We start from the raw sequence: 24142 nt of genomic DNA on the forward strand, positions 1-24142 counted from the left end.
CCGTGCTCCACCACAAGAGAGACCAGTGCAATGAGAGGCCCGTGCACTGCAACGAAGAGTACCTCCACTTGCCACAACTAGAGAAAGCCCCTGCTCACTGCAACTGGAGAAAGCCCCCATGCAGCAATGAAGACCCAATGCAGCCAATAAATTAATTAATTAAATTTTAAAGATTAATTTAAATTAAAAAAAAAATCAGGGACTTCCCTGTTGGAGCAGTGGTTAAGAATCCGCCTGCCAGTGCAGGGGACACGGGTACAAGCCCTAGTCAGGGAAGATCCCACACGCCGGGGAGCAACTAAGCCCTTGAGCCACAACTACTGAGGCCACGTGCCACAACTACTGAAGCCCACGCCCCTAGAGCCTGTGCTCTGCAACAAGAGAAGCCACCGCAATGAGAAGCCTGCGCACCACAACGAAGAGTAGCCCCCACTCACTGCAACTAGAGAAAGACTGCACGCAGCAACGAAGACCAAACACAGCCAAAAATAAAAATTAATAAATAAATTTTTAAAAAATCAAAGATCAACTTAATAGAAAAAGTATGAGATAAAATCTAGCTCACACGTGCTAAAAACTCTCAATAAACTAGGAACAGAAGAGGATTTACTCAACCTGATAAAGGGCATCCATGAAAAATCTACAGCTAACACCAAACAATAGTGACAGACTAACTGCATAACCCTTAAGATCGAAAACAAACTAAGGATATCTGCTCTAGACACTTCTATTCAACACTGTACTGGAGGATCTAGCCAGTGCAATAAGGCAAGAGAAGGAAATTAAAGATTAAAGGCACACAGAGGGGAAAGGAAGAAGTATTGAAGAATTATGGTTATTTATGAATGACATAATCCTGCATGTGAAAATCCTAAGGAATCAAACAAACAAACAAAAAACCCTATTGGAATTACCAATATGAGTTCAGCAAGTGCACAGAACACGAGATTAACATTTTAAAAATATACATATAAAATTGTATTTCCACGTAATAGCAACAACACATCGAAAAATAAAATCAAGGAAACAATTCTATTCATAGTAGCAGAAAAGGAATAAAATATTTAAGAATAAATTTAACAACAAAAAAAGCAAAACCTATACTCTGAAAACTACAAATCATTGCTAAGAGAAATTAAAGATGATCAAAATAAATAGAGAGACATCTCACGTTCATGGACTGGAAAACTAAATATTGTTAGGACGTGATTCTCCCAAAACTGATCTCTATATTCAACACAATCTCAATAAAAATCCCAGCAAGCCTTTTTGTAGTAACTGATGAGTTGATCCTAAAGTGTATATGGGAATGCAAAGTACCTAGAATAGCCAATAGAGCAAACAAGCAAATAATACTACCTGATTTCAAAACTTGTAATACAAGACAGTGTGGTAGTGGCACAAACACAGACATACTAATCAACAGGAAAACACTGAGCATCAGAAACAAACCCTTAATTTTATGGTCAACTGATTTCCCACAAAGTTACCAAGACTATTCATGGGAGAAAGAACAGTCTGTTCATCAACTGGTGCTGGGTAAGAAGGTTATCCATAGCAAAAAAACCCCACAAAAAACAAACTTAGACCTGTACCTCAAACCATACACAGAAATCAACTCAATTATGACCCTAAATGTGAGAGCTTAAATATAAAACTTCTAAAAGAAAACATAAGAGAAAAACCTTTGTGACTTCAAACAGCTCTTAGATACAACACCAAAGGCACAATTCATATAAGAAAAAACCGATAAATGGATTTCATCAAAATGAAATATTTCTGCATTTCAAAAGACATCACTGAGGGAAAAGAAAAGCAAACAGACTGGGAGAAGATGTCTGCAAGCTACATATCTGAACAGGGACACATATCAAGAATATATAAAGAATTCTTAGGACTCACTGATGAGATAACAAACAACCGAATTAAAAATGGGCAAAAGATTTCAATAGATTTTCGCCAAAGAAGATATTTGAATGGTGCATAAACATTTGAAAAGATGCTCAACATCATTATTTACTAGGAAAATGCAAAGTAAAACCACAAGATACCACTACACACCCACAAGGATGGCTATATAATGTAAAGAACAGATAACGCCACGCGTTGACAAGGATATGGAGAAACTGGAACCTGTGAAAAGGTACAACTACTTCAGGCAACAGTTTGTCAATTCCTTAAAAAGTTAAACATAAACTTACCATATGACCCAGCAATGCCACTCCTAAGTATCTACCCAAGAGGAATGAAAACGTATGTCCACACAAGGACATGTATGTGAACGTTCACAGCAATGTTATTCATAATAGCAGAAAATGGAAAAAAACACAAATGCCCACCCATTGGTGTATGGATAAACAAAGTGTGGTATATCTATACAATGGAACATGACTCAGGAATAAAACAAATTTCTTTTTTAAGACCTTAACTTTTATTAATGGTTTCTCCACTTATTTTTAAAATATTTTTTAACTGAGATAGAAATTACTTAGAGTAAAATGTACATATCTAATCAAAAATTTTGATAAGTTGAGTTTGATATATTTGGAATTATGCATATAAGGGTTAAATCTACACCTTCAAAGCATAGAATATTTTCTTTTTTTTTGCTTTTCCATTATGGTTTATTACAGGATATTAAATATAGTTTCCTAAGTGTAGGACCTTGCTGCTAAATAGTGCTGTTATGAACAGAGGGGTGCATGTATCTTTCTGAATTATAGTTTTGTCCAGATAAATGCCCAGGAGTGGGATTGCTGGATCATATGGCAGCTCTATTTTTAGTTTTTTGAAGAAATTCCATACTATTCTCTACAGTGGCTGTACCAGTTTACATTCCCACCAGCAGCATAGGAGGGTACCCTTCTCTCCACACTCTCTCCAGCATTTGTTATTTGTAGACTTTTTAATGATGGCCATTCTGACCGGTGTGAGGTGGTACCTCATTGTAGCTTTGATTTGCATTTCTCTAATAATTAGCGATGTAAAACAAACTTTTGGTGTACAGACAACATGGATGAAAATCAAAAACATGCCACATAAAATAAGCCAGACACAAGGTACTACATGTTGTATAATTCCATTTATGTGAAATTCCGGAAATGGCAAATCTATAGAGACAGAGCAGACCAGTGGTTTCCTGGGGCTGGAGGAGTTAGCAAGAACAAACTGTAAATGGGTGAGATGTCATTTGGGGTGACAGAAACGTTCTAAAGCTGGTATAGAGTAATGATTGCACAACTCTATAAATTCACTAAAAAATCACTGAATTGTACTCTTACTGTGGGTGCATTTTACATATGTAAATTATATCTCCATAAAGCTGTTTAAAAAATTACAACAAAATGTTACTGGTCTAAGAATTATTAGAACTTTAAAAGAACCTGAACAGTACATCAACTATACCTCAATTTAAAAAAATATTAAATAAAATAAAAACCAGAAACATAAATTATAAAAGAAAAAAGAAAAAGAAACTGAACATGTGACCCTAAAAAGACACCAGTGTGTCTTTAATATTAGCTTTTTTTAAATATCACAGATCAATGGGGAAGGGATGGACTAACAGTATACCAACTGGCTTAACGCTACTACTGGGAAGGGGGAAAAAGGGCGCCATCTCAAGCCCTACACAAAATAAATTCCAGATGACCTGAAGAGGTAAGAGGACAAACCAAAAGAAAGATATAGGTGAACACCAAGCTGATTTCAGGCTGGGGTAAATACATAAAGAACACTTAAAAATCCAGTAAAAAAACACAACTGATTAGAAATGGGCAAATGAAGCAAACCATTCACAGAAGAAATCTAAATAGTAACACCTGAAAAAATGTTCAACCTCAATAAGCAAATATCTGCCCATTAAAATTCCCTTTTTAAAATCTTATGGAGGTGGCCAAAGCTTTTTAACAGCCTTGTAAGACACTCTTACCCCAGCTGAAGGGGGAGTCAGGACAGCACCCTTCTGGATGCGAACTGTGGAAAACAAGCCCTGCTTTCGGACACTGCATTCCCGGGCTCCCTCTGAGTCACCCTTCCCGAGGAGGCCACCCAGGACAGACAGAGGAACAAGGCTCTCATCAGAGCTTTGTCAACCAGCAAACATCCAAAAATCACCATAACGTGGAATAATTAAATGATTTAGAGAACATACACAATAAATGCGACCATCTGTAACATTGCCAAAGAATAGATTACAAGGGGCCAACATGTATATGATTTCATGCTCACTACTTCATACCAACATTTTCTGGAGGGGAGAGCTGTTTGGGCACCTGAAATGTGGCCCGTACGACTGAGGACATATGAGTGAGGACATTTACATTTTACTTGATTAAGTGAAAGTGGAAACAGTCATGTGTGGCTAGAGGCTACGGTACTGGACAGCGCAGCTCTAAAGCACCAACTTTCAGCCTCACCCCCTGCCCGTGTGCCGATCTCCTGCCCCATTTGATGCCTGGCTGGAGCGGGAGAGGATCACTGTGCCTGCTGTGGGTAGAGGCCACACCACACAGCACTGTGGGCCTCGACAGCCAGGAAATGAACTCTTACCTCCTCCTCTTCTTCTGAGCCACTCTCTTCACTATCAGATCTCGGAGCTACTTCATACCTAAAAAAAAAAAAATAAATAAAAATAAAAAAAAATCAGCATTTTAATATAAATCTCCCCAGAACCAGCATGATTCACTTTCCTTAGCAAATTGGCCTGTTTCCAAATGTAAGCAGGATCACCCCCAGCTGCCAGCTCCCCTGGAATGAGGCCGACTGTTGACTCAGGATCCTGGCTGCCTCTGGAACACGAAGCCCCACTCACCCCGGGTTCATTTCCAGCCAGGCCTCCAGCTGCCCTGCTTTGGGTGCGTCTGTGCCCGTGAGGATCTTCCCACTCTCCACGTGGATCACTTTCACCGGAAGGTCGCTCATTTGGCTGGTCTCATCCAGAGGCTGAAAAAGTCACACGTGTGACTTGAGGTTCTGTAGCGTCTATACCTTCGGTGCCCCACTAACCATGGCCAACTGGAGAAGTGCCCTCCCAACTCCACGTCCAGAAAACAGCACACTAATGTGACCAGTGGTTGTGGAGATGGGTTAGCTGCACATTAACCATTCAGTAAAAAAATATATATATAACCCATTGACGACAGTTGTTTCTTGGAAGGAACTGATATCCACGTTTTAATTTTCAAATAGGTAACATATAGTTCAAATTCAAGAGTATAGAGTGTGTACTCTCCCTCCCTATCCCCCTGCCCAACAGTTTCTCTTCACAGGCGCCCACCAGCATCATTTTCTCGTGTGTTCTCCCAGATCAATTCCACACATAAGGAACATGGACTTACGTACTCCTTCCTTTTTTACCCAAGTGACTACACTATTCCCATTTTTCTGGTCCTTGAGTTATTCAATTTATATTGTATTTGTAGACTGCAACAAGGGTCCTCATTCTTTTCTGTTAAACAGCTAACTAGAATATTTGAAAAATAAAACTTCCTTGTAGCAACAAATACGGAATTCCTCAATTTCCTGAGGTATCAACTTGGGATGAAGTTTTCCCCTGCCTCAGCTCCTTCACATTTCCTGGTGAAAACCTTCAGGACGAGGATGAGGATGGAAACCTTTGTTTGCATCTACCAGGAACTTATACCTCCCACGCCTCCCTCCATCAACACTGACCCACAGCAGAGATTAGTCTCCATGCAGGTTAAAATCTCACCCTTAAAGTGGCCCACCATGAAGCGGAACAGAAACCCCACGCCCCACGAATGAGCTCTGCAGGCTGCCTCAATCAGTGACTTTCACCCGAGTCCTTCCTGAGAGCGGTTATGGTGCTGATGCCGGGATGTCCCCACACCCAGAATCCTGACAGAACTGCTCTGGGGTGAGGCTTGGGCCTCTCTGGTTTTCAAAAGCTCCCCAGCTGATTCTGACGTTCAGCCAAGGCTGCGAACCACTGGGTGAGAACAAGGACAATCAGCAGCCATCATCAAGTGATGGTTCCCGTTACTAAACAGGATGAGCAGCTGCAGTGATTCCCCAACAGAATTCCCCGAGTCACGCTTTCCTGTGATGTGACTTCCCCCTTGAAAGCCACAAATGGCCGTGTGAAGGCTTAGCACTGTACTAAAATGCCAGGCCACATTTCTCTTAAAAAATTCAACTTAACGTTTCAAATAAAATCATGCGAAATAAGAATATTATTTGAGTTAATCACTATAGTCATTCATTTCTGGGAATCAGGCCAACAGGAAAAAGCGTGCCATCTGCTACGGACTGGACTGTGTCCCCTCCAAAATTCATATGCCCAAGCCCCAGCTCTCCAATGTCACTGTATTTGGAGATGGGGCCCTTGGTGGGTAATTAGGGTTAAATTAGGTCATATGGGTGGGGCCCTCAGGATGGCATTAGTGCCCCTATAAGAAGAAACACCAGAGCTTGCTCTCTCTCCTCCCATGTGAGGACACAGCCAGAAGGCAGCAGTCTACAAGCCGGGAAGAGAGTACTCATCAGGAACCAACCTTGCTGCTCCTTGATCTCCAATTTCCAGCCTCCAGAACTATAAGAACGTATATTTCTGCCGTTTAAGCCATGCAGGCTACCAAAACAAAAACAAAAACAAGAACTAAAACAACAAAAGGGACTTCCCTGGAGGTCCAGTGGTTAAGACTCTGTGCTTCCACTGCAGGGGGTGCGGGTTCAATCCCCAGTCGGGGAATTAAGATCCCATGTGCCATGTGGTTAAAAAAAAAAAAAAAAAAGCCACACAGGCCATGGTGTTTTGTTATGGCAGCCCAGCTAAGAGAGCAAGGGGGCTCATTACAACAACATGTGGGATAGAAAGAAAGGAAACAATGGAAATAGCCACCCATAGAGGAGGGGACATATGGTGGTCCATCAGAGCTGTTCAGTGCAGGATCTAACAGCTACAGATGGGAAGCAACTTAGATAGCTATCAATCTGCACGATGAAAGAGATCCTAGTACATCAATACAATAAAATGAAAGAACTAATTGCTTGATATGGAAAGTGGTCCAAGATACCTGCTACACAGGAAAAGTCTTGCTATGTGTAGACTGACCCAAATGGTCCCAAAACAAAACAAAGAGAATATAAGCACAAAGGTTTCTGGAAAGATAGAGAGAGAGACATCAACCAAGGATCAACATGCATGCTTGTGAGAGAACAGGCACCATGGGGGCTTCTACTTTTCATGTTATCATTACATTTACGTTTCATGTTATTATCATTTTCTTCCTAGAAGTATTACATTTATAAGTCAGAGAAGCAAGCACTAGCCACCTCTCTAATACGGTGGTATTAGAAAGAGTCAGGTAAGTAAGTGTACATGAGCTAACTTGGAAAGACTCAGATACAATACCAGGCGGGGAAAAGAAAACCACCTGGAGACACAGGTACGGAAAAGGTCCCAGAGCAAACACACCGAAGGTTACTCAGGTTTCTCTCTGGGAAAGGGGACTGAGGAGGGGTTGGAGGAGGTGGTAAAGGCCACACCTTGCATTCACACCTCACTATGCAGCCTTCTTTCACACTAGTGTGTTAACCGAGAGGAGGCGGACAAGAGTGCCATGGAAAAGACTCAAAGACTCGTGTGTGGGGACAGCAACCCCTCTCTGAGTGGGCCTCACTGCACGGTTCTGACTTTTGGAACCAGGCTAGTATTTCACATCCTAAATAAAGAAATGAGGAGTAAATAAATAAAACCAACAAGCGTTGGGGGGAGCCTCACTAACGGGGGCACAAGGGGAGAACTAATCTTCTGAATGCAGTATCTGGAGCATGTACTTTCAACTTCAGACAAACACTGACCTCTAGCTAGGAGGTTTCTTTCTTTTTATTTTTTTATAAATTTATTTATTTAATTTATTTATTTTTGGCTGCATTGGGTCTTCGTTGCTGCATGCATGCCTTCTCTAGTTGCGGGGAGCAGGGGCTACTCCTCGTTGTGGTGCGCGGGCTTCTCACTATAGTGGCTTCTCTTGTTGTGGAGCATGGGCTCTAGGTGCACGAGCTTCAGTAGCTGTGGCATGTAGCCTCAGCAGTTGTGGCTCAAGGGCTCTAGAGCGCAGGCTCAGTAGTTGTGGTGTACAGGCTTAGTTGCTCCGCAGCATGTGGGATCTTCCCGGACCAGGGCTCGAACCCGTGTCCCCTGCACTGGCAGGCGGATTCTTAACCACTGTGCCACCAGGGAAGCCCCTAGCTACGAGGTTTCTTTTGCAGAGGGGTACATGTTAGCCATTCTGAATGTACTTCCTGCACAGTCTAGGACTGAGGAAATGAGGGCCTATCTCGTGGCAGACGGGGGTCAGGTTTTGGGCTATTATAACGTGGACAGGGAGAAGGAGAAAAAGAACCCCGTGGTACTGGATTAGAATTGGAAGTATCAGTGTGACCTCAGTATTTTTAATACTACAATAACTAGTTAATATATATAACTAGCAAGGTGGATGTGTGAGCATACACACATCTGTTTCCTAGATCTGCCCACTGAGAGGGCCCAGAAGCAATGACAACTCAGTAGCAACGAACACATCTAGATCATGGTTTCCAAATATTCTTCTCTGATTAAAGGAATCAGGGCTCCTTGGAGAAATGACCGAGTCCAGGACTCGGGCAGAGAAAGCAGAAGATGAGCCTGGGCCATTTTCGTGTGCAAGGAAGTCAGAAACCCCTAAAAGAACGATGGGGACACATCAAAAGCAGGCAGGAGCCAATGTGAAGGGGTTCCTACTGGTCCAAAATGGAACAATTTGAGCATCAAAATACATAATAATAGTGCAGGATTAAACTAAGTAAATCCATTAAACTAAATAAGAATCCATGAGTTAGTACCAAGGGTTGCCAAACTATGAACAAGCCAAATAAAAAAGAAGGGAAGGCTTTTCCTTCCTGCAGAAAGTCAACTAATAAATGCAGAAGAAAAGACGAGGGAAAAAACATCACCATTTTGTAACCATTATGGCAAAAACTGATACAGGCAAAGACAACAGATGATGAAACAGCCGATGAAAGTTTGAGGAATCACGTTATCTTTACATGTCTGAGTATCTCTGCACAAGGTACTTAATCTTTACAGCTGGAGACACCTTGGCAGCCACCAAAAGGTCAATATCACCAGTGGGGGAAGAAATCTACGCCACACACTCCTGATATGACGCACAGAGAAGGACCCGGCGTCATTTCAGGGTTTTCTGTTGCTGTGAAGGACACTGGAGGGTCAATTGTGAAACCTTAACAAGGGCTGTGAATTAGATCACGGTATTGCGTCAATGTTCATTTCCTGGTTTTGATCACTGTACAGTTGTGGAAAAGAACAGCCTTGCTTTTAGGATGTACACACTGAAACACACAGAGGGGTAAAAAGCCCTCACGTGTGCATCTGACCCTCGAATGGTTTAAGAAAAAATAATGACACATGAAAAGTGGGAATCTGGGTGAAGAGTACGCAGGAACTCTCTGCACTGTTCTTACACCTCTCCTGTGAGCCTGAAACTTTAAAGGGAAAACTGAGAAATAAATAACAGCACGTGCGTAGAAAAAGCTCTGGAAGGAAACGTACCCAGTAGTAAACAATATTCTCTCTGGGCAGTGGGAGCGAGGAAGGGTGGAGTGTGGCAGGGGACCTATGTGGATTTTTACCATTGTCATATACTTTTACAATTCCAAAGGGAAAAAAAAATTTTTTTAAGGATGAAATAGACCTAACCTCTGGGGCTGGGCTGGCATTCCACAGAAGAAACCCCTGGTTCCTCACCTCGCCATCAGGTCCGATTGCAGGTGTCTGTCCTTCAGCGTTTTCTGCCTTCTGGAAGGAAAGAGAGAGACAGTCACCCCCCGACCGGGGAGGCCGAGTCACACGCGCACACAGCCGCTCCAGTCCCACCGAGGGGCGCACCTTCTTTTTCTTCTTCTTCTTCTTCTCCTTGGCGACCTGGGCGGCCTTGTGCTGCCGCACCAGCTCCGTGAGGTTAGCCACGTACTCGTCCGTCTGCTGCAGGAGGTAGGCCAGGCGCTTGTCCTTCTTCTGGTCGATGAGCTTGCGGTACCCTTCCTCGTCCTCGGCCTGCAGAAGCGTGCGGTTATGGCGCGTGCCCATGACACGCTCGTCCACCAGCACCCAGGGCGGGCAAACCAGACTCAAGAAGCCCGCGGGGCTGCAGTTAACCAGCAGCCGGACCCACATTTAGGGAGCACTGAGCTCACACCCGGGGCTGCGCTATATTCACACCTTTCACATAACTACTGACTCCGCTTCAGAACTTCCCCAGTTCCCACCCCAGGCCAGGCTCCTTGGGGACCTGCTGGACAGACATGGTCCTGCCAAGGGCCATTTAAAAGCTCTGTCCCCTATGTCCACAAACACACCCAAATCCCAACCCTTCTCTCCACCTTGTCCGAGCCACTGCTCTCCCACAGACCGTCTGCCCCGGCTTTCTGAGAACACATCGGATCATGTCACCCCCACCCCCACCGCCATCCCAGCTTACAGCATCCCTCGGCTCCCCATCATGGTCAGAATTAAATCCAAAGCCCTCCCCGTGGCCTGCAAGGCCCTGCGTGGCTGCCTCCGGGACTCCAACCTCACTCTGCCCCCACGCCACGCTGTTCCAGGGGCCACTGGCTGAGCCTCACACACGGCTTCTTCCCGCCTCGGGCCTTTGCCCTCAGCTCCTCTTTGCCGGGAGGTGCTTCCCCTGAATCTCCGCATTCATGGGTCACACCCACCCTGCCCATAACACCCAGTCAATCCCCACTCCCTGGCCCTGCTTTGTTCTCCTCAGTGCGCTTTTCACCACCCAAAACTATCTTGTCTGTCTCTCTTGGGCATCTGTCTCTCTAGGGCCAGCACGAGCCCCACCAAGGGCAGGGACTCTCCTTCGTACTAACGTGGCCCTGTCCACTCAGCAGTGCCTGTCAATATCGGCCCGGTCAGAGAACCCTCCACGAATAATACACGGTCAGACGGGAAGGGTGGGGTGGGAGGTCAGGCTCACACCATCGGCGGCTCCTCCACCAGGAGGGGTGCCACCTCCACCCTCCAGAGAGCACAGAGCAGCCAGTTAACCAGCTGAGGTCACGCGGTCACCGATGGTCAGTGAGTGGGCAAAGGTCTGGAGTCAGGTCTTTCGGACTCCCAAACCCAAGCCCTTTCTTTCTCTGTCCTGCCTCCAACTCTGAGCACCAAAATGCCCCGGCGTAACCCTGGGCGGCTGATCCACCCGCATGCCTGCAACACCCAGCACCGCGTGAAGGGACCCGGGTCATGATGGCCAACTGTACCATGAGTCTCCGCATTCTCTCCTTCTCGATTCTTTCATTCTCCTTCTTCTGTTCCCGCTCAGTGTTGGCGTGGTATGTGGCCACCGCCTTCGTGAGTTTCTGGATTTTGCCTGTGACCGACCTGTGATATTCTTTGAAATCCTTGGCGTGCTGAAGAATGCTGTTGAGGTATTCCTGCAGGACGCACACAGAAGAGCAGACTGACTATGGGACAGGAGTTGCCGTGGTGTCACCCCAAGTGAGACGAAACTTTAAAGGGGGCCTGGTGAAAACCAAGGGGACGCAACCAAAACGATACCGAGTCACTGTCTGCCTACGAGGCCCAACATTCTCTGCGTGGACTGTGTGGTGAAAAGGGACCCCCCTCTCATGCACAGCAGACGGGGCAAATGCCCTGGCTGAGACAACCTGGCAGTGTCTACCACACACTGCAAAATGCACCCGCCCTCCCACCAAATCATTCACTGCTAGCGATTTATTTTAGCAGATATTGGCCCAAAAACTCAAAGACAAGAATGCCTATCCCAGTGTTACTTTTAACACTGGAAAGCTGAGAGTACACTGCATGTCCCCAAACAGGGAAACAGTTTCATAAATCACGGGATGCTGGGCACACTGAGATGGACTACAACATATATGTTAAAATCATGCTTCAATAATACTTTAAACAGCTCAATGTGCATATATATATATATTTTTAAAGGCAGCTGTTTAACTTTTGATTACTATATGTATATAGACAAAAAAGGTCAGAATGATATACCAAGATATTAACAGTAGTTAACACTGAATATTGACTTCTCTGTTATTTTAAACTATGCCAGTAACAGACACTGTTTGGAGGCAAACTTTAGAAAACATAAATGAATGAACAAACAGAATCACCCCAAATCCTACTTGAGTAGAGATTCTGGTCTCCTTGACGGATCTTGTATCAACCTCAGTCAGATCACTGACTGAGGACCCTCCATGGTTTAGGATCCTCCGTGGCTCCCACCTCACTCACAGCACAAGCCCAAGTCATCCTCCCGGCCCACAGGGTCCTGCACGCTCTGCCCATCACCTCCCCATTCTCACCTCCTCCCACCCTCCCCCTTGCTCACCCCACTCTGACTATACTGGGTCATTGTTTTTCACAGAACACTGGGGCATACTCCCCTCTGTCTGCAAAGAGCCTCGTCCACACGTCGGTGTAGCTCCTCCCTCGGGGCTCTGCTCAGACCTCACATCCTCAGGGAGACGGTCCCTGAGTCGACCGTCCTATATAAAGGGCTCCTCCATCACTCCCTATTCCCGCTTCACGTCTCCTTACACCCTATTAACTCCCAACGTGTTATACGTGCGTTTGATTACGACCCACCTTTCCGTACTGTTTGGTTTTTGTCCACTGAAGTATTCTTAGTGCCTAGGATACTCTTATAATGAACAGAAAAGAGACTCGGACATCGTGTTGAGAGGAAAACCAAGACTCGACAGTGCAGAGCTGACGACTCAGGCACACGGTCAAGCCTGCGGCCGCGGGGACACACCTGGTGCTTCTGCCGGCGCTTGCGCTCCTGCTCTATCTTCTGTTGCTTCTCCAGCTTCTCAGTGATGCGGGCCTCGCGCAGGGACTGCCGCTTACTGCGCTTGTAGGCCTTGGCGTTGAGGGCCGTCTCGAGGGCCGTGTCCCTCCTCATGCACACCACCACCTCCTGCCGCAGCTTCGGGAAGGAAGAGGAGAAACTGGCGACGGGCACAACTTGGTAACATCCATGCAACACGCGCACCTCCATATCGCAAGCCAGGCAGCAAGGAGGACCCGTGAGCATAAACGCGTGCGTGGGGAGAACCCGTGGTGGGTGCCCGTGGGCGGGGCACGCACAGGGTAGGAAACAGCTGCTTCCGGACAACCAGCAGACAGCCCTATGCTCAGGCCTTCAGGTCTCCAGCTTTGCCCTCCCTCAACCACAAACAAACTTCCTTATTGGTCGTTCAAAAGTAAAGGACCCTTAGAAATTAGACCCATCTAGGGACTTCCCTGGCGGTCCAGTGGCCAAGACTCTGCGCTCCCTATGCAGGGGACACGGGTTTGATCCCTAGTCGGGGAACTAAGACCCCACATGCTGCACAGCATGGCCAAATAAAATAAAATTAAAAAAAAAAAAGAAAGAAATAGACCCATCTAAGTACACTGCTTCAAGCTAGCCACTGCCACCTTAGGGAAGGCCCACACTTATTCATCCCAATGTCCCTCCGCTGGGCAGGACATGGAAAGGAAGGGGGACAGTGAGCCAACAAGTGTGCTTGGGCACTGCGACTTTGGTTTTGTAAGATTTTTTTGATGTGGACCATTTTTAAAGTCTTTATTGAATTTGTTACAATACTGCTTCTGCTTTTTAAGTTTCCGTTTTTTGGCCGAGAGGCATGTGGGATCTTAGCTCCCTGACCAGAGATCGAACCTGCACTCCCTGCATTGTAAGGCGAAGTCTTAACCACTGGACCACTAGGGAAGTCCTGGCACAGCGGCTTTAATGGTCAGGGTACATTTAGTAACTGCCCAGTGAGCGGCTCTTTAATCTAAGCATCAAGGCTGGCAGAAAGAGTCTCCTCCGAAAGCAAAGGCCTGCGCCTGCGCCCACCTGCCTCTGGAAGTTCAGCAGCCTCAGGGCCTTGAGCTCGATGGTTGCTTTGGTTCGCAAATCCCCGGCCAGGGACCCGGGAAGGTTTTCAAGTTCCTGAATTCGGTGTGCGATGCGAGCCTGCAGCCTAGGGCACAAAGACAAAAAAAAGACAGGTGATGAGAGGTGTCACCTGTTTACAAGGAACCCATCTGTTCCCTTTCTTTGAAGGTGGAGCCTCAGAAGTATCCATCCCTCAAGGGAAGCCGATATGAATCATAAGACAAGAGATGGCTGAGAAAAGGATGCCCCACAACACAGACTACATACAGGAGGGCAGCCACAGAAGTCTCGGGAGCCACAGCAAACCGGAAACCTGAGAGGGCGCAGCTGGTTTCTGGCATCTCAGCAGTGGGAGCCAGCCTCTGGAGTCAGGCGGGCCAGGGTCTCCATCCCAGTCCTGGGAATCTACTTAGCCCATGAGCCTCAGCGTCCTCAGCTATGAAGTGGGGAGACCCCTCAGAGCAACCCTACAGGCTTGGTCTGAAGTTCAAATGGGATAATCTCCTTACTCAGTCTTTCACACACTTATTGAGTACCTATTGTGTGCCAGGGACCATTCCAGGTGAAGGGATTCAGCACTAAACAAGACTAACAAGGCTGTTTGTTGCTCTCATGGAGCTCACAGCATTATCAGGATGAGAGGCCATAAAGGAGTTAAAAAATTAAGTATCTATGGTAATTCCGGAGAAGGACTTGGAGGAGGGTCCTGGAGGGGAGGGGTCGCCGGGGGGGGGGGCAGGGCTTCTATAAGGTGGAGACCTTGGCAATAAAGCTTAAATAACTACAAAGAGTCATGCAGAGCATGTGCAAAGTCCCTGGGGCAGGAACAAGTCTAACCTGTTCAACAGAAAGAGGAACCGGGACAGTCAGGTAGATGAGGACAGAGCACTGGGCAGGGGCTACAGAGAAAAGGGTTACTCAATGGATAATGGGAAGCCAGTTTTAACCCAGGAAAAGATCTAATATAAATTAACTGTAAAAAGAGAATTCAAACGGCTGTGTGGGAAACACTGCACAGGGAAGGATGGGAGCAGGGAGGCCAGGGAGGAGGTGTAGACGAGATGGCAGGGTGAACAGCACTGGGGGGAAAGGAGCTGAGAGAGTTCACCAGACACCGAGGATGAGGGAGTACAAGGGAGGGTCAAGGAGCCGAAGGGTCCATGGTCCATTCAGCTGCTGCATGAGAACAGAGAGAGAAGGGAAAACTGGGGGGCATAAGGCCATCTGGACAGGCCGTCTTTAAGCCGTCCAGATGGAGCAGGCGGGGAGGCGCCTGGGTACAGGGGCTGGAGCTCCAGGGCATGTCACAGCTGGAGATGCACTCCGGAGACAGTCACTGGCACAGATTTACTCATGCAGCTGGGGATTTACGGTGAACAAGGCACAGCCCCCTCCCCTAAGGGAGCTGACATTTACCAAGGGAGGCCAGCCCTGAACAGGTTATAAATGCAGTGGAGAAACAGGGGAGCACGAGGTGCTCAGGGAATGAACCTCAGGCGCCCCCAGCAGTGTGGGACAGGGTGATACAGACCTACTGTGCACCAGGCGTTTCACACAGCGCCCGGCGCTCAGGAGGCCTTGGCAAAGCGACCAACAACTACTTATGTTTGAGGAACATCCACCGCAAAGCTTGCCAGGTGGCTTTTTGAGTGCGGATGAGCCAAAAGTTGGATAATACACTTGTGTTGGAGAGGTGAAACAGCACTTTCACTCCAACACATACAATCTCCATGGAGGGCAGTTTTGCAGAACTGATGAAATTTCCACGTGCACGTAAATCCCCTGCACCTGAACTATGCCGTGTTCACAAATTTATTCTGACATAAATGCACACATGTGAAGAGAAATATGCAAGTGTAGTTACTACGGCATCGTTTTACCGAAAGATTAGAGACCACCTAAACGTCCCTCCGGGTAAGACACTGGCTAAATAAGTCACAGTAGAGCCACCAGGCAGAATGTGTCCAGAAAAAAGAAGAGCTTATTTTGTACAAATAGGGGATGATCCCTAAGATATTTTGCGAAGGGAGGAACAGTGCACATGTCAGGTACCATTTGGGGACCACACAGCCACTTGTACCCATCTGCCTGTATACATACTCAATTTCTCTGGAAGGATACACACTGACCCAGAGAACTGGGAGGCTGGGGACAGAGGCAGGAGGGTGATCTCTGGCTGCATACCCCATAGGCCTTTAGAAGTGTGAACCACAACAACGCGTGACCTGGGGGGGGCGGGGGGGGGGGCGGCAGCACCCTCACCTGTACTCCCGCTCCTGCAGGATCTCTACGGGGTCCAGGCCCCGCGGCTTCTGGATGGGGGTGATGCGGCTCTGCTTCTGGTGCAGCGGCACCATGGGGGCGGGCTGGGCCGGCTGCCCTGGCGACTGTGTCTGGGGCGGCATCACGGGGGAGGCAGCAGGAGGGACGGCGGGGGGCGCAGGCGAGGGGCGACCCGTTGGCTGCGGGGGGATGAGCTTCTGAGGTGTGCTTGTGGGGGCAGCAGCATTCGCCATGGGTCCTGGGGGGAGTCAAGAAGCAGGGCACAGCGTTGCGTTCCGAGTCCATTCCAGGTGAAGACGACAAGCCTGCTGGGCGTTTACTGCCCTGGGGTCTAACTCGTCCCCAAGGCTGACAAGGCCTGGGCAGCTCCCCGTAACCCCCACCTCTCACTGCCACACCACTCCTCGCCCATGGGGCGCGCTTCCTCTTCCTCCTCCAGATCTCAGCCTGCAGGCCCCTTCCCCAAAGCCCCCTACTGGTCCAAGTGCCGGGTCTGGGTGTGATCTTGCTATGCTGTGGCCTCACAGGAGCAGCAGTTGCCTGCCTTTCATCCACCCTAGCTCCAACGGAATCCTATTTAAGCGATTAGCCCTTCAATGCCCATCACTGAACCTCAGGGCCCGTGAGGATGGGGAATGAGTCCATTTTATCCACTGCTTTGACCTAACAGATGTGACCTTCAAATAAGTACTAACTACATTTTACACAAAACACAGGGGAGACAGAACCCCGAGCTGCCCTGACATCCTGCCTGCCTCTCTCTGACCGGGCTCATCTCAGGGTCTGCATGATGCAAACTTGACATGGGAGTCAGGGCACACACGTGTCACCAGAACAGAGGGAACTTACCTTCAGGCCAGGGCTTGGGAGGCCCTCCAGGGGGCTGGCCGGGCATCCCGGGGGGCACACCTGAGGGTCCTGGAGGGGGCATGTTGGGCCCTCCCATACCTGCACGCAGGGAGAAACGGACAAGAGGATAAAACGCGTCCTGTGTTTCTCCCTGCACCTGCCTCCCTGGGCAGCCCTGGCTCCAGGGGATACACCCAACAACAAGCCCCTCACTGTGGGCACCAGGGGAGAAAGGGGGCAGCTGGAGAAACAACATTTATCACGACAGCAACCCTGCTGTCGGGGAAGCTGATGGGCGGCAGAGTCCAGATCTGCCCAACACTGATGCCCACACTCCTGTCAGTTTGCTCTGAGACCCCTCCCTACCCTGAGGGCCATGGGCCTTACCGTGAGGCCGGCTGTAATTTGGAGGTGCTGGTCCAGGACCGGGGCCGGGCCCGGGCCCGGGACCAGGTCCTGTTGCGGACACAGAGGGTGGAGGTAGTGTTGGCATCTGCTGCTGCATCCCGGGCATCGGCCGCTTCCCCTGCACCGCCATCTGCAGGTGGTCAGGGAGGGGCTGCCCCCGGGCCAGCATCTTGTAGGCCATGATCTGAGCTCTGAGCTGGTGCAGCTGGTTCTGGTTAAAGGGGGTCGGGCCCCGGTTCTGCTGCCCCAAAGCCTGGGGGTCAGCACCATCCAGCGGGGCGCCTCCAGGCCCGGACGACATCTGCGGGCCTGAGGCCGGGCCGCTGGCTGGAACCGGACTGGAGGCGTGCTCGGAGCCACCCAGGGGCGAGGGGTAACCTGCGGGGAAACGTGGATCCGAGCGGTCACTCGGCAGCACATGTCCAGTAATTTTTAAGGCAGAGACGGGAACCCTTGCCTGCTTACACTGGCCCCTACCCTGAGATTTCGTTCTCGTGATTACACGGACCCCTACCCTGAGATTTCGTTCTCGTGATTACACGGGCCTCTACCCTGAGGTTTCGTTCTCATGATTCAAACAAGAGGCACCCAGAGGGCACACGCTCGCAGCTTGGTTGGCAGCCTGCACAGCTGGTTTGGTTCGGCCCATCTTTCAGTAACCTGCCAACGATTAAAGCTGAGATGTCACACAGATCCGGGCTTTCTCTGGGCCTGCCCCCCTGCCCCTCGGCTTGGCCAGGCCCACTCCTCTCACTTCCGTTACCTGCGGAGCCCCTGAGCTTCCCACCCCGTGACAGGAAGCCATGTACCCCATCACTTCTCAAACCTCCCTGTTCAGAAAAGTACCTGTAGGGCTTGTTAAAGCTGAGCCCCGGCCCCCTCCTGAGATTCTGACTCAGCAGGTCTGGAGCAGGGCAGAGCCCAGGAGTCTGCATTTCTTCTTCTTTTTTTATTTTTCGGCTGTGCCATGCGGCTTGCGGGATCTTAGTTCCCCGACCAGGGATCGAACCCAGCGCCCTGGCAGTGGAAGCACCAAGTCCTAACCACTGGACCGTCAGGGAAATCCCAGGAGTCTGCGTTGGGTGGCACCAGAGCGGCTATCCCGAGGAGCCCATCCTGCCCAGGGCTTGTCTAACACCCAGCGCTGAACACAGTTCTGTCCCACCAGTATCCGCTCTCCTGGGGCTGCTATAAGAAAAGACGCCCTGAACAGGGCACCAGACAAGCCCAAGCTAAACAGCCCTCTGTGGCAGGGTCTCCCATGAGGCTCAACTGCCCTAGGTCCTCTGAATCCATGCATGGGTGATCCAATTAGGAAAATGACCTCGGGACTTCCAGAGGGCAACAAACATGAAGAAAGAAAAGAAAGGAAACCATACCTTGGGAGTGCTGGTCCATGGGACTTGGCGGGGGCCCCATCCCGGCGTGGCCCCCCGACCGCATCCCCATCCCCTTCATCTGGTTGTAGCGGGGGTCGTCCGACATGCCCTTCTCGTGCATGGACTCCATTGGCTACGAGAGTGGACAACAGGGCAGGATCAGCAAGGCGGGAAGGGAAGAGGCTGCACAGAAAGGCGCTGAATGAGAGGACTTCAATATCACTAACAATGCCCATCCAAAGTCGCCATGGCATTTACTGAACCACCAACATGACCAAGTGGCTTAGGTCCAAGACATGGTCCTAACATCTACTTGGGTGTCAAGGCAGGTGCATGAAATAATGCCACCCAGGGAACCTGCAGATTGGTGGTCTAGAGGCAAGGGGACAGCTGGACTAGGACATCAGGGAGAGGGTGAGGACACAGTTTCAGACAGCCAAAATCTCACAAGGAAAGGACACACATAGCTCCCAGTCAGGAGCAGTTTTAGCTGGGATACCAAGCTCCCTGTTTATCGTCACAAGATGACCTTGTGACCACAAGTCTTTGGATGGGGGACCCTCTTGCCTGGGAGACTGTAAATCAGAGAGACGGGCAGTAACTCCTGCCCATGAAGTATGGTAACAGTATGTCAAATGTCCTCACTGATCCGAGATTGGCCTCCCACCTGCTAGCTGGGAGGGAGGCTGTCTGCAGCATCGTTCTGCCCCTCCGCGGAGGCTCGATCAGATCCTGGTGGGACAGAAACACACATTTTCCCTCCTGATGCTCAGCACTGAGCACTCCCCCTACGGAATGGCTGGGAAAGGGGACATTTTCCGAGACCCTTCCAGGCCCTCTGTGGGCCCAGTTAATGCAAACATCCAGCTCTCCGGTCTAATAGCTGGCCCAGCAAAGTCAGCTACAGCTCAGTGTGTGCCGTGAGAGGAGGACGAGAGGGCACCGGGCTAGGAGCACGAGGGCCAGCTTCACAAGCAGAAGAAGCAGGGGGCCCTCGGGATGCTGAGCAGAACCCTGGGTGGGGCCCACCCTCTGCTCCTTCTTCCCTGGGCTGGTGGAGCTGACTGATGGGCTCGCCTCCCCCAGAGCAGGAGCTCTGTGCAGGCAGGTGAAGGGCACCACTGGACCTCAGCTCCTAGGCCAGACACATGGCAGGCGTCTGACAAACATGGGTCAAGTGTCCAGGAGGAAGAAACAAGATGGTCAGAGAGGGAAAAGGAGATGGTGCTAGAGGAGAAGCTGGCCTCAGTCAGCGTGTGTGCGGGGGGTGGGGGGATGGGGGGAGATCACCAACAGCTTCCCAAGAGGGAAGTGACAAGACAGATACTGTATCGAAGTTGACAGAAATATATGGGGGATGGGGAGGGCAGGGAGGGGAAGGGGTCACTGCACTGTGTGGGAGGTCAGCAATGTGACACATGCCTGAGGGGTTGGGAGGGCCGGAGGGGTGAGGTGGCTCTGCCACCAACTCACTGAGTGACCATCTCTCTGAGACCTTACTTCCTCGTCTGCAAAATGGGCAAAATACTATCCATAAGAGGGTATTTCCTCATTTCCTTCAACCACCGCCCAGGAATGCAAAGAGAGAGGGCAACCATTTGTGTTAAAAGAGGTTTTTTCCATCTCACTGGCAAAAGCACCACTGATCAACTCAGGTACGTGGTGAAGACAATGGCACCCGAGTACAGGATCAAGTGGGGACAAAGGGCACCTGCTGCTATGCTCTGTGAGTTACCCGGGTGAGCCGAGCAGCCTGAGTGGGGGAAACCATGGGCTGTAAGCCATCTTTTAGGATTTGGACATTCTTAATTCACTACTAAAACGACGGGTGTGAGAGACACAGGGTGGGGTGGCTGCCGGCCCACAGTGGAGGCCAGGGTGTGCTGCTGCTCCCCTCCCGTCTCTGATCGTGCGGACCCAGCTGGTGGGGCAGCAGGCCCAGGGCTCCCTACCTTGTGCATCTGGTGCATGTTGTCCTGAGGGTACCCTCCAGGCCCCTGGGTCGGGATGGGGTGTCCTGCTGAGGGAGGCCCTGGGCTGGGCCCCATCATGCTGTGGGCGGAGCCGGGTGAGGGACCTGGGCTAGGGCCCAACATGGCTCCAGGGGAGGGGCCCGGGCCCGGGGAAGGGCCTGGCCGAGGAGTTCCGCCCAGGGGTGGGTCTGGAGTGGACATCTTCACGGGAGCTGCGGATAGTGGTCTCCTGCTGGAAGAAAGTCCCAGTCAGCGTGGGGGTCACAGCCATCGGCTGGGTGGGTCAGGGCAGGTCAAGGACGATCACACACAGTCATGTCAGAGCACCCATCTGACAGGGAGCTGGTGCCTTGGACGGGCACCCCCAGTGCCCCAGTCCTTTCTTCTCCATTCCTCTCCGAGGAGGTGATACATCAGGCACCCAAAATCAGATCAAAGTCCCCCGAGGAAGGGGTGGGACTCAGGAGGTGGGGACACCAGGTGATACTGCCTCTCTTCCCCTGGTATCTTTCTGATTACAACAGAGAGGACGTCTCAGGGCAGTGCTGACACACCCTTCACATCACTCCAACACTTGCTCATCTTCCTATTTAAGAAAAAAGAAGAACGTGACTAAGGCTCAAAGCCTTTGCTGGCAACAGCATCTGACGGGACCTTCGTTAATTCAACTAAAACACATATTCATAGCAAGTAATGCTGGTTTCCACTTAAGGCAGTGAGACCAAGTTTCCTTTAAAATACATGAATTTAAGTTTTAAAAGTAGGCTCTTTTAAAGAGAAATATTACAGGACTAATGGCACTCTGATACGTCAAATACTTCAAAAGTGATATTCAAGTGCTGTAAACTAAAAATTGAGGACCGGAACTATGACCCCGAGCCTCCACAAGATCCAGAACTCAGGTAACAAAATATCCAATGACGTTGGCAAGTTATGACTGCTACTATTGGTCTGTGAGCTGATACATTTTATAAGTGCTCCCTACAGTAAGGGTTCAGTTTTCAGGGAACCCTCAATCTGTCATGACTGTCAGGAGTAATACATTCTCAGTGCTGAAATCTGGAAAACATAAAAAGAATACAGAAACTTAAAATTACCCACCGTCCTACCAGACACAGAGGTGAAGTGCTTGCTGGCCCTGCAGAGATCAAGAAGCAGCCCTGCCCTCCTTACCCCTCCCGCCCAGCAGGGTGGGGTGAGGGGGTACGTGTGGGGAGAGAGGGCTGCAGCTCCCCAGAGACCCCCCAGAGCTGTGGTGATGGAGCCCTCTCAGGATGGACAGCTGACTGGTGCTCCCGCTGGGACCCGGCCACACTCCAGAGTGCTTCTCCTTCGAGGCTATTCCACACACAGACACTCGCTCTACAGAATTACTCAGCACATTCTAGGCCAGCTTTCTCTTCAGAGAATCATACCTACGACCCTTTTCATCATTTAACAGTCTTCAAGACACAAATTCTAGCGGTTCCACCAAGTTCCCTGGTCCTGATGCATCCTGAGTTATTTAAAAGCCCCTCTTTTTTTTTTTTTTAAACTGGAGTATAGATGATTTACAATGTCGTGTTACTTGCTGCTGTACAGCAAAGTGAATCAGTTGTACATATACATATACCCACTGTTTTTTAGATTCTTTTCCCATATAGGCCATTACAGAGTACTGAGTAGAGTTCCCTGTGCTATACAGTAGGTCCTTATTAATTATCAAAAGCCCCTCTCTTGTCGGCATGCCACAAATCTACTTTTGTTTCTCTGGACTTTTTGGTTTGGGGAATGAATCTTTTTGCCCCTAAGCTCTACTGGGCTCTCCTGATTCTAAGACTAAATCTTGAAAAAGTACAGGAACATTTTTAATTCTCTTGATTCAAAAAAAAAAAAAAGTCTTCGTTTGAAAGGTGGGGGTATATCTTCCTGGATAACAGATCAAAAGCCCGAACTTCTTCAGTCCAGTTTCATGACTAAATAACTGGAATAGAGAGGGTCAGAAATCTTGGCAGAGCCAGGACCAGCAGCTGTCACCCCTGCCTGCTGGTGAACACGCCTGACCGTATGAGAAAACACTCCTCCATCCTCCCGGCATCCCTGACCTCCTCCAAAGCTCAAGAAGCCTCAGTGCTGGACCTTAAATACACCTAACAGGAGTGCTGGAGAACTGACATGTGCTCACAATCCCTTCCACATAAATCCAAAACCCAACACGCTCAAGGAAAAAAATCAAACTTAAAAAAAAAATAAATTCGAGACAAATTCATTTGGAAGCAAAACCTGACCTGATTCAAAAAGACCTGTACTCAGAAAATTCTAAAACTCTGATGAAAGAAACTGAAGAAACACAAACAGATGGAAAGTTACACGGTGTTCATGGATTGGAAGAATCAGTGTTGTTAAAATGACCAAATTACCCAAGGCAATCTACAGATTCAGTGTAATCCCTATCAAGATACCCACGGCATTTTTTACAGAACTAGAACAAATAATTCTAAAATTTGTAGGGAAACACAAAAGACCCTGAATTACCAAAGCAATCCTGAGAAAGAAGAACAGGGCTGGAGGTATCATGCTCCCTGACTTCAGACTATACTACAAAGCCAGAGTAATCAAACGAGTATGGCACTGGCACAGAAACAGACACAGATCAATGGAACAGAATAGAGAGCCCAGAAATAAATCCACACATTTATGGTCAATTAATCTACAACAAAGGAGACAAGAATATATGCAGAAAAGACACATGCACCCAAATGTTCATAGCAGTATTATTTACAGTAGCCAAGATATGGAAGCAACCTAAGTATCCAGCCACAGATGAATGGATAAAGATGTGGTATGTGTGTATCTATGTATATAGATACACACATATATATACAATAGAATATTACTCAGCCATAATAAAAGAATGAAATATTGCCATTTGCAACATGGATGGACCTGAAGGGTATAATGCTTAGTCAAATACGTCAGAGAAAGACAAATACTCTGTTGTCACTTATATATGGAATCTAAAAATAAAACAAATGAATATAACAAAACAGAAACAGACTCACAGATATAGAGAACTAATGGTGACCAGTGGGGAGACAGGAGAGGGAGGGGCAAAATGGCAGTAGAGGATGAGGAGGTACAAACTACTATGTATAAAATGAATAATCTATAAGGATATATTGTACAGCATAGGAAATACAGCCAATATTTTATGATAACTTTAAATGGAGTATAATGTACAAAAACGTTTGAATCACATCGTACATCTGAAACTAATATAATATTGTAAATCAACTATACCTCAATTAAAAAA

General features: G+C 48.6%; 1 protein-coding gene across 8 annotated transcripts in view; it reads right to left on the reverse strand.

Annotated features, from left to right (window-relative positions):
• SMARCA4 (SWI/SNF related BAF chromatin remodeling complex subunit ATPase 4) overlaps nt 1-24142 on the reverse strand; it is an 87268-nt gene that overhangs the window by 51212 nt on the left and 11914 nt on the right. For 4 of the 8 annotated variants that reach the window (XM_082650748.1, XM_082650747.1, XM_082650746.1 and 1 more), the window contains exons 1-13: nt 21952-22152; nt 20830-21079; nt 18878-19010; nt 17478-17876; nt 17091-17189; nt 16221-16479; nt 13917-14043; nt 12825-12998; nt 11296-11469; nt 9911-10078; nt 9770-9820; nt 4814-4944; nt 4552-4609 (exon numbers count right to left, since the gene is read on the reverse strand). In XM_082650748.1, the coding sequence (XP_082506874.1) occupies nt 4552-4609; nt 4814-4944; nt 9770-9820; nt 9911-10078; nt 11296-11469; nt 12825-12998; nt 13917-14043; nt 16221-16479; nt 17091-17189; nt 17478-17876; nt 18878-19010; nt 20830-21051 (1995 nt within the window). In that variant the 5' untranslated portion in view covers nt 21052-21079; nt 21952-22152. Of the gene's footprint in view, nt 1-4551; nt 4610-4813; nt 4945-9769; nt 9821-9910; nt 10079-11295; nt 11470-12824; nt 12999-13916; nt 14044-16220; nt 16480-17090; nt 17190-17477; nt 17877-18877; nt 19011-19544; nt 19610-20829; nt 21083-21951; nt 22153-24142 lie in introns of those variants that run through there. The other 4 variants (XM_082650750.1, XM_082650749.1, XM_082650744.1 and 1 more) reach the window with 4 other exon arrangements.

Source organism: Grampus griseus, assembly GCF_964374135.1.
Source record: "Grampus griseus genome assembly, chromosome: 3".
Lineage (NCBI taxonomy): Eukaryota > Metazoa > Chordata > Mammalia > Artiodactyla > Delphinidae > Grampus > Grampus griseus.